This window comes from Mus pahari, chromosome 12 (assembly GCF_900095145.1).
Source record: "Mus pahari chromosome 12, PAHARI_EIJ_v1.1, whole genome shotgun sequence".
NCBI classification, from domain to species: domain Eukaryota; kingdom Metazoa; phylum Chordata; class Mammalia; order Rodentia; family Muridae; genus Mus; species Mus pahari.
The window spans coordinates 30252606-30263725 of NC_034601.1; the positions used below are offsets into that span (position 1 = coordinate 30252606).

Here is an 11120-nt window from a genome sequence, read left to right on the forward strand (position 1 = left end):
TCTCTCCCCAAGGATAATTCTCATCTGTCTTTGTTTTCTTGAGGCAGGGTCTCCCTGTGTAATGCAGACTGGGATGCACTTCCCCCTCCTTTCGTCTCCAAGTGCTAGGATTACTGGCATGAGCCATGACGGCAGCCCAGATAATTGTCATTTCACAGCTCATCTCTCTACTAGTCCTGGCCAGGCTGTTCCTGCCACTAAAGTTCATAGGGGTTTAGGGAAGAAACTCTTTTCCACGCCATGTTTAGGGTCAAGAACTGGGTGAGTCACCTTGCTTTCAGCTGATCAGAGCCAGCGATTTGTGTAGAGGGAGCCTCTTAGGGTCTCACCTCAGGTCCTAAATTCCATGTCAGGTAGGCACTCAGAGTTGTTCCTCTCTCTCTCCTCATACCAGTTGTCCTCAGGATAAAAGTATACTGACATATGGCAGTCTCCAGCATTTATACTTACAGCGTACTTCCTCCCAGCTGTCTCAGGACAGCTCACCACAGAAACTTCTCAGGAGATCATGTCTCTCTCACTAGCAGCTGTTTATTAAGACTTTAGGACATATGAGATGGCCTTTGGTGACATATGCACCAATGCCCGAGAGACCAAGCACACCTCAGACAGCTACGTTCTTCACAACAGGACATAAGACCCTGGGCTGTGGCACTGGATAAGACACAGCTCCTGCCCCCAACGAGGCCTCTTAGATCTACCTAAGGGGAGGCACAGCTAAAAGGCTATCGACATACCAGAGAATCAGAGGCTCTATAAAAGAAGAGCAGAGTTGGATGGGGATGCTGGCATCTGGGAACGGGCATCCTGAGCGAGAGGATGGCCTATAGCATATAAAGATGTGGGTCCCAGTTCGGGGACTTGTGCACAAAGACAAGAAAATCCCCAAAGCTGGAGAAAGCCATAGTAGTTATTATATTGGGGGTAGAACATAGGTATCAATTCATGGGTACCAGGAGAAAAGTTGGGGGGTGCTCGGGAGGACTAAGAGAAGAGGGATGGTGAGACCAGGCTGGGGCATGGGCTGGTCCTGTAGCCAGTCCAGAGCAGAAGAGCATGCTAGGAAAAGAATGGGCCCAGGAGGGATGGTGGGGGATAGGGGCTGTCGTGAAGAACAAGGAAGGGTGAGGTTAGCTGTTTCAGAGTCCTGCTTGATATGCTGTTAAGCAAGGTGGGGGGTGCTAGAGCGACATGTTTTGGGGAGATTTAAGCTGTACAGGCAGCAGGAAGGGCTGAAAGGAAAGCTGCGAGCCGGAGTGGCACTGCATGTATCCCAGAGACAGGTGTGCAAGTCATGGAGCAGTGGACCTGGATACAGAGGGGAAAGGACACACTGAAGAGCTCTTCCTAGCTCAAGGCTGATCCCTAGGGCCTGGCCTGGGGCCAAGAGGAAAGGAATAAACACCAGAGGAAAGTTCTAGAAACGTAAGCAGTTTCTACAGAGGCAGGAGGATAGAGGTATGTCCTCTGCAAAGGCAAGGGAAAGCAGGAGTGGGTGGGGGAGCCTTACGGGGGGGGAAGGGTGATGTCACCCCAGTGGGGGTGAGGTGGGCATTTGGAAGCCAGTGAGCCCTGGGCTGGATATGAGTGGAGGTGACATGAGGGTTGATGGATGGTGGTGGCTGGACAGTGGATCTGCTTCCTGAAGCAAGAGACTTTTAAGGACAGGAGTAGGGGATGCTTTGTTGGGTACCCAGAGGAAGAGGAACCGGAAAGGATACTGAAGCAAGAAGGTCTCAGGGTTACCTGGTGGGTGGGATACTCAGAAATCAGTGCAGAACAGTGGGCAGGAGAGGCTGCAGGCAGCCAGAATGAAAGGCCTTGTGAGCCTAGCAGAGGGCCGGGTCCCTAGCCAAGGCTGGGGCATTCAGGCAGAGCCACTGGCAGGGCACCTTGGAGCAGAACAGACCTTGGAGGAAAACTGAGGAATTGAATGAAGTCTAGACTCTATAACCAGCTGACACGACTTGCTACAATGTGGCCCTGTCCTATACCCCTGTTCCTTTCCCACCTCCCTTGCAACTGGCTTTAACTTGTCCCGGTTCTTCAAAGTTAACTTCATCTCTCTTGTTCTTGGGACGCTCACTGACTCCCACTTGGAACTGAAAGACTCTGAAGGGTCTCAGCCCTTCTGGACTCCACAAAGCCTTCTCGGTTGCCAGCAGTTCTTGCAACCCAGGGCAGGTAGACTGTCATGGCTCCGGGAGGAGCTTTGCCTACCTGTAGGTTCATGGCTCTGATTCTTATACCCAGAATGCTGCCTGGTACTTGGTAGACATCCATAAATCCTTGACTTGTTGAACAAGTCCAGCTGATGCTGTCAGTAGTGATGCGGCCAAGCCACAGAGGCTTTTAAGGCTTTAACCCAAGCTGCTGTATACTCAGGGCTCCACCAGGAGTACCGATGCCAGAGCAGAATGGAGGGAAGCTAGGCAACGGACCAGGAGGCATCCCAGAGAGCCTTGGGTGTGACTCCAGCTGTCCCATCCCCTTATACAGGTTCTGTGGGTCTGAGAGCCTGGGAAGTCTCCCTGGGTCGCGCGGGCAGGGGCATGGGTATGGATGACGGGGGACGCACCAGAGACGTGGATGGAATGGTGACAGACTCATTTGCTTCCTTCTGCAGGAGCGGCTCCTGCTGTCTGTCCTTCCCCGTCATGTTGCCATGGAGATGAAAGCAGACATCAACGCCAAGCAGGAGGATATGATGTTCCACAAGATTTACATCCAGAAGCATGACAATGTGAGGTAGGGGTGAGGGCAGGGTGGAAGAGCTGGACCCTGATGGAAGACAGCCTCCCTTCTTCCTCTTAAAGGGGGCACACCCTAACAGGGCGGCCTGGTGCTGTGGAGCAGGCCAGCCCTGCCCTTTGTCTGTGTAGGAAATGAGCACTGTTTCATCTGAAGCAGGCGTCATGGTTGCAAGAGAGAATAGAGAAAGAAGGGGAGAAAAGAAGCGGGCCAGCAATGGGGGGACTGTTCACCTGACACAGCCTTGGACCCCAGTGTCCTCCTCATTATAGTCCTTGTCACCAGCCTCTTACATGCTCCCAAAGCCCGTGTGCAGGAGGCACAAACAACAATACTAACTTCTAGATCCAGCTGGATGTTTGAGACCTGGGTGGAAAGCCCCACCCCCACCCCTCCCACGCCATCACGGTAAAGCCTGCCTGCCCCAAAGTACACTTCGCCTCCTCTGTGTGCCCGCTGTCTCCCTAGCCAGAAGCCACTGACAGCGGGGATGTGCAAACAGATGTAGGTTAATAGAGTGCAAAAATCTGCTTATGAGGTCCTCAGGGACATATGCGGTACAGGTGGCCTTCATCCACAGTGGCTTCTGGAGAGCCTGGCAGTTTCCCATATGCCCAGAAAAGGAGCCACCGTGAGGTTCGAGAAAGGTGAGCAAAATCTCCTAAGGCCTGAGTCTTCGAAGGTTGAGTGACGAGACTCTTGGGAAGCCGGTGCTGTTTTCCATCAAGGGAGCCACTGGGTTGTGCAAACTGCCCCCACCGTGGCTGTCAACGGGGATGGAGGGGGAACAGGACACTGTGATTTGCATGTGGAACCCCAGCAGAACCATGCAGCTTCCAGATGTGCCCTGAAGTCTGAGACTACTGTTCTGCATTTATGGCCCCTCACACCTGCCTTTTAAAACCCAAAGGCCAAGGCTTTGAGGAGAAATATAGATGCATCATGCATTTGTGCTTTGTTTGGGGGGGGGGGTCCTGTCACTCCCCTTTAGCTAGTCATGTTCTGTATCAGACAGAGCCAAGCTGGCCAGTAGACAACACGGTCTCCCAGGCAGATGGCCCCCTGGCTGAGGTGCAGTGGAACTACCATGTGACTGATGGCTGAGCCCTGGGAGGTAGTAAGGCATGCTGACTCCTCTGGCTGTCCTCGAGTGTGAAACGGGGACTTGCTGGGTGCTTTCTTGTGTTCCCCTGGTCCCCACAAGTGTAAGAGGTTGGTATGTCATCATCTCCGCTGTGCAGGGGACCAAGAGGCTAAGGCCCAGAGATTTACTCTTCATCAATGGTCCACAGCTGGTTAACAGGAATGCTTGTCCCCAGAAAGTTTTTAGACCTTTTGACTTTGAATACGTGTTTCTATACCAAGGTAGACCTTTGGACAAGGTCTCTGAAGCTTGGAAAACCCTTGGGAGGAATGCCTAGAGGAAAAGAGAAAATCTCTCTCTCTCTCTCTCTCTCTCTCTCTCTCTCTCTGTGTGTGTGTGTGTGTGTGCGCGCGTGCACACATATCCTGAGTGTATCCACCCACATGGTTGAGGAGCTCCTGGGCTCTCATATGCTCTCTGGCTCTACTTAGGGATACAGGGAGAAATAGCTTTCCCTGCCTGTTAGGACAGATGCAAGAGGCTTGAGTTTCGAGTGTGGAGGGGTGTTCCTCAGTGGCCTCAACCTGTGGGAGCTGGGTCCTGACCTCCTCTCTCCATTCTGTCTTCATACTCTCACCAACCCTGACATTGTCCCCAGCAGGGGACGAAGGTGCTTTCTTTTAGCTGCTCTGAGCTCAGCAGAGCTTCTGGTAGCTTCCACTGATGTCTACACAGATAATCCTGGGGTGGGGGAGTGGGGGCGGGGGTGGGGACCTGCTCTGAGAAACATGACACAGGTCCATAGTCCCAGGCCTGCAGCCAAGAGGTTAGCTCAAGAGGGTACCCCGCCTTCCCAATTCACAGCAATAATCTCAAGGGACGGCCCATGCATCGGTTACCCTTGTGAAGACCCTGAAGTGACTTCATGTCATTAAAAGAAAAGGTACAGGGCTAGCTCAGTATCAAGTCAGGCCCCTGTCACCGTGGATGTTTCTATTTAGAATAAGCCAGATCGATGGCAGCAATCAGCAAAGAGATGGGAGGAGAGAAAAAAAAAAAATGAAGACATTACGATGCTCAAGGGAACTGAATCTTAAATCCTCAGGGAGGGGTAACCTATGGCACACACCAGAGGTTAGGGTTCCACAGTCATACAGACTTCCTGCTGGGGTCCCCTCCTTGGGTTCTAGCCCGGATGCAGCCTTTGGGAGAGGCGCATGCTCACTCTAGCCCCAGATTTGGAGTGGGAGTTTAGATTGGGTAGTAATGGTGGACACCGTAGTTTAAACACACCTGGGGGGAGGGGGACTCAGGGAGAAGCTATGGAGTACAGAGGCGAGGCCCGGGTCCTGGGGTAAAAAAACTCATGTGTGGACTGCGTGAACAAGACACTGAGCTACTCTGAACCTCTGCTTCCTCATCAGCTGCCCACGGAGTAGAAACGGTGTCTGCTTACTGCGGTTTAAGAGTCTGTGGAACAATGGGGAGACAGTACTGAGCCGTTCCTGTGCTCTGCAGTCGGGAGTAGCGATGATTGTTGCTGTTATTTTATTGTGTGTGTGTGTGTATGTGTGTGTGTGTGTGTGTGTGTGTGTATTGTTATTCCGCCCGTCATCAGAGAGAGGCCTGGGGTTCTTAGCTGGAGAAGGAAAGGGCGATGAGTCACATGCTTCCACCCTCTGCAGCGCTGTAATATTTACAGAGGGTGATGGCACGCCGCTCTCTGCCACACCAAGAGCAAGGCTGCAAAGAAAGTAAATCAACCTCACAACATACGACAACCGGGTACCAGCAGGAACTGACCGAGGAGCTTAGACTGCGTCGGTCCTGGGTTACCACCGGCTGTGGCATGAGGTCCCAGATGCCACCCCTGGCTGATGAGTGTTGGCAGATGGGCTGTGTCAGCCCCTGCGCCTGGTAGCTCAGATAGGGTTTCTGTTCCTGCCCGGACATCAGGCCTCACAGGGTCGAGAACTTCAGTGCAGTTCCTCATGCTGTAGTAACCACCCCCAACCATAAACCGATTTTCGTTGCTACTTCACGACTGCAATTTTGCTAGTGTGAAGAGTAGCAATGTAAATGACTGTGTTTTCCAATGGCCTTAGGTGACCCCTGAAAGGGTCACTTTTGATCCGCCACAGGGGCCGTGACCCGCAGGTTGAGAACCACTGGGCTAGAGGAAGAGGGTACGGAAGAGGAAAATGCAGACATCCTGGGTCACTCTTACCAGGGGGCCACACTGTGGAGTGTCTGCGTGGAGCAGAATGGCACACGTGCCAGCCCTGTCCGTCAGCTGTGGGGCTGCGTGTGGGTTACCTGACTGGAGCCTTGTTTTCTCATGTGTAACCTGGGGGTGGGGTGGGGTGGACACGTGTGTTCATTCAACTGTTTAGTGTATGTGGTACCTCTGCTCTCATCGATGGAGTCATGAGCTGCACTCTAAGGTACACTAGAGACAGGCAGCATGGCTTGGAGCTAAGGGACACACCCCTGGAGGCACTTGAAGGGACACGCTGTGTCTGGAGTGACTTGGACTTAAGTTACATGCTGTCTCTAGGAGTGAGGTGAGGTGAGGTTCCTGCTTTAGTTAAGGTTTCTATCACTGTGAATTGATGCTCTGACCAAGGCAACTCTTATAAGGGAATGCTTCCTTGGGGTTGGCGTACAGATTCAGAGGGTCAGTTGGTTATCAACAGGGCAGGAAGCATGGCAGCACACAGGCAGACTGGTGCTGGAGAGGTGGCTGAGAATTCTGCATCCAGACTGGCACCCAGCAGGAAGAGATTGAGATAGTTAGCCCAGCTTGACCATCTGAGTCCTCAAGCCACACCCCCCCCCCCCCCCCGTGACACACTTCCTCCAACAAGGCCATACCTCCTAATAATGCCACTCCCTATGGGCCGGCGGGGCCTGTTTTTTATTCAATCTACCTCAGTACCAAATGGAGACCTTTAAAGTTACATGCCTGGAAAGCCTCCACCCCCCCAGCCTGCCTCGTGGTCTATTTACTCTGATGGCTGTGGAGACTGCCAGGCTAGCTCTAAGATCAGGTAGTAATCCACCACTCCAAAGGTCAGGGGGCAGAGGATGCCAGGGACTCCTGAATTCCAGGGTGGTCCTTCTGAGTGAGGGTGACCCCACCCCCTGACTCTCCTAACTCACACTGGAGTTCCTTAGGTTTGAAAGGTGTCAGGTAATCAAATGAGCTAGGGCCATCCCAGACTCTTCCTTGTAGGAAGGGACAGGAAGGCCACCACCTCAAGGGGGTGTGGACGCTTCCTAGGAAGTATATTCTTTCTGAGGGAGCTTGCCTTTACTTCATCCCTGTCCTTACATCCCCGTGTCTATGGCATCTCATGTAGGATGCTGAGTCTGGGCCCCACTGACTCCTTCCCAGGGAGCCACAGACCCTGAGGTTTTGGCGGGAATCCAGCAGAGGGGCTGCTTAGGCAGGACCTCCAATGAGGTAGTATAACGTCTCCCTACATTTAAGGGCTGTGGTGATGCCTCGGAGCCTCCTCCTTCCTCCTGTCCCTCTCTTTCCAACACCCCTCCACCCCCCCACCCCACCCCCACACACACTTGAAGGTTATCTTCTCTCCTGTCTTCTTCAAGGACATGGCTGCATTCCCTAGGTTGCTCTAGCGTCTGGCTCAGCCACCGTGTGGTGTGGTTCTGAATTATAATGATCATGGACCGTGTCTGAGATGCTCAGATACCCATGGGTGGAGTGTGCCTTCTAGGGGGAGAGTATGGAAAGTGCCACCCTCCGGTTCCATCCTCAGCCATGTGGACTGTGGGCATCTCAAACCTGATGCTAGGAGTGTGCCCAACTCCATTCCTTATCAAGTATGATTGCCAATGGCCTTGTGAACGTTTACTGAGAACCTACTATGTGTCAGGTGCTGCTATTAAAGGGACACTATTAGGGATTGTCTGATCCCCAAGGGAACGTAAGAGCTGAGCAGATGACTGTGGAAACAGTGGCCTGACAAGCCAGCCAGTTCTGCTGTTATGTATAGCGGCTGGGCGTGGTGGCGCACGCCTTTAATCCCAGTGCTCAGGAGGCAGAGGCAGGTGGATTTCTGAGTTTGAGGCCAGCCTGGTCTACAAAGTGAGTTCCAGGACAGCTAGGGCTACACAGAGAAATCCTGTCTCAAAAAAACAAAAACAAAAACAAAAAAAGATGTGTATAGCATAAGGGGCCAGAGAGATGGCTTGGCTGACGAGAGCATGCCGCTCTTATGGAAAGCTGGAGTTTGGTTCCTAGCAGCCATATCTGGCAGCTCCCATCATTCTGCAACTTCAACTCCAGGAAATCCAACACTCTCTTCTAGCCTCTATGGGCAACTCTGTGCTCATGTACATACCCACACATAGAAATAGACACATATAAATAAGTGATAAATCTTTTAAAAACATAGGTCTAGCATAAGATCTATCATGTTTAAAGTCTGTCCTTGTGAGGGTACGTGGCATTAGCTACATCCACTGTTGATAGCCACCCATATCCAGAGCCATAGTTCCCAAACTGTGTGGCCATTAAACGTGTCCCTGTGCCCCCAGCTTCTACTCCAGAAACTACCTTTCTGCTTTTCTGCCCTTATCAGTTTGATTATTCTAGATATCTCGTGTAGGTAGAATCAAACAGAATTTGTGCTTTTGATGACTGGCTTGGCTCACCTGGTGCAACGTTCTCATGGTCCAACCAGGTTGAGGCATTTGTTAAGATTTTCTTACAAATAGAATATTTGTAATATTCTATTTGCAGATGGAATTCTGCCTATCCTTTCTTCATCTGATGCCCCCTGGGCCATTTCTACCCTTTACTGGTTTAAGTGATGCTGCTCTGTGTGTGTGTGTGTGTGCATGTGTGTGTGTACACAGTTACTGTTCACACCTCTGCTTTCAATTTGGTCTGGGTATCTGCCCAGAAGTGGGGCTGCTGGTTCACATGGTGAACTGGTATGATTCAGGGGGGAACCCCACACAGGTTTCCTCATTCCAGTCTTCCTGACAGCACCTGCTGAAGGGCTTTGGCCTCTCCTCACATGGGGTTCACTAAAGGCCCCCCATTTGTATTGGGACACAGTAAGAAGACAGCGGAAAACAGAACCAGCAGTCAGCAAGGTCTTAGTTCTGGGCTCTGCAAATCAAGACTCTGGCAAGCCAGGAAAGAGGAGACAGAGGGGAGAGAGGCACTGATGGGTGAGCATGCCCAATTGTGTTTCTAAGACAAGTTCAAATAGGTGTGACCTGTGGGTTGGATCGCGCTAAGAACTCAGACACAGAGGTTATCCTGAGTGGGCTAAGTCAAGATGTGGTGAAGAGAAGTGGGTAAGAATCAGGTTCTCAGAGGAAAAAAAAAAGGTGATTTGCTCTCAGCCTTTCAAACATAAATGTTTTATTATGTAAAGGATTATGTTTTGTAGTGAAATTGGAAAACGTAGGCGGGGTAGAGAAGAAAAGCAATTCACACAGATCTAGTTGATGATTGCTGGGTCTTGGTTCAGCCTCCTCTGTGGGCTTCTCCTCTAAGAGGCATTTTTCCCTGAGCCTGTCACATCCCTGGAAGAGTGTCCACAGATTCCATTGGGTTCTGTTGTTTGCATGGGATGAGGGTAGGGAGGTGGCCTGGAATCTGCAGGAGGCCCCAGGGCTAGGATAGGCCTTGATCTGAGGTACCCTGACTTCTCTTGGACTCTTATTTACTGAAGGAACGTCCCTGCCCCTGTCAGGGTGGAGAGGCTGTGGCCACATGGGGTAGATTCTCCACTTGATGGCATTGTAGATGCTAGTGCCCTGTCCTTGGCCATCTTCCCTTTCCTGTCCAGCCTGGGTCTCAGGTAGTTCTGACTAACGCATCTGCCCCCAGTGGATATGAATGACTTATTGCCCTCCTTTACCTGACAGGGCCACGAACCCAAGTGTCTCTCCAGGCTGTGGGTGATTTGGAAAAGATCGAGGGTAGGTGTGACAGGAGACAGCTCTGTTAGACACAAAGAAATGGTGTCCAGCACAGGCCTAGCCACTGAGGCTTCCTGCCTATACAGAGTGGGAACGCCCCATGGTGCTTCTGGATCCACTGCTATCAGCATCTTCAGGGGTGGGCTGAGAATTTACATCACTTCTGTCTTGACTGGGCAGACTAGCAGGGCACAGCTGTTAGTCCTGCCAGCCCACCCAGTCCTAAGTGCCCCGTGGTGCTGTGGGGTGCGGCCTTCTGGGTAGGAGCTGGGCCAGATGTTGACAACTCCTAAGTCATAGATCTCTGGGCAGTGAGAGGGAATGATCACAAGGAAATGCTTGTGGCCAGAGCAGGGCTGTGGAGGGGCCTGTGGTGGTAATTGATGACCTTCCCCACACTTGGAGAAGGTAGGTTAGCTAGGTAGTGACAGAGATAGCTCACTAGGGACATACTCCCCATGTGGGCCCTGTCCCAGTGCCTAACCACTCCAAGGACCCACTAGTGTGGCCAAGAGGAACTCTTGAATGGGCTAATGTATGTGCTAACATCTTTCTGCTTGTCTGGGCCTGGTGCTGGGCTGTAAAGTAGCTTTAGAATCCCCAGTGATATGGCCAGGAAACTCAGGCCCCAGAGCAGGTAGTCTGTGTTGAGGAGACCCTGTGAAACACAGGAGCCTCTGGAGGAGACAGTCATAAAGCAAAACCCTCCCACAAAAATAACAACAAACCCCCCAGAGAATAGGCTTTGCCTCTCAAAGGGTGGATGTGTGTGCAAGTAGCGACTTCCACCAGATTGGCCAGAGAGGTTTTGGGGTTAGAGTTGGAGCCTCGGAGACCTTGTGTGAGATTCTCCCGACCCAGGTTAGAGCCTGCTCCGCACGGCTCCTGGGGTGGCTGTGGGTGACCCGCCTTCCCCTCTGAGAGAGCCTCAGAGAAGACACCCAGCAGCTGGAGAGAGCTCAGGTTTCTAAGCCTCCCCGGTGATGAACTACACTGTCTTCTGGCCTGGGGAGCCGTGTCCCACTAATTCTGTGAGGGTTGCCAGGGACAGACCCCAAGTGTTAGAGGCTTCTCTCTGAGGTGGGAGGCCTGGTGAGGCAGAAGGAGGGCTCAGGATTTGTTCTCTTGCTTGCCCTCAAGTCATGAGCATTCGCCTCCTTTCAGTAAATCCGCATCAGGCATTGCTGTGGCTGGAACTGTCTCCCTAGAAGATACACTGAAGTGTTGACCCCCAGTACTTGTAAATGTGACCTCCATATCTAAAATGTTGCTTTCATGGATTAGGTTATGTAGGGCCAGCCATATGCGGGGGGGGGGG

The 11120-nt window shown here is 52.1% G+C and overlaps 1 protein-coding gene across 1 annotated transcript in view; it reads left to right on the top strand.

Moving 5' to 3' along the window:
* Adcy5 (adenylate cyclase 5) overlaps positions 1-11120 on the top strand; it is a 151105-nt gene that overhangs the window by 97071 nt on the left and 42914 nt on the right. Inside the window, exon 3 of the mRNA XM_021209004.2 lies at positions 2627-2748. Coding sequence (XP_021064663.1) covers positions 2627-2748 — 122 coding nt within the window. The remainder of the gene's footprint in view (positions 1-2626; positions 2749-11120) is intronic.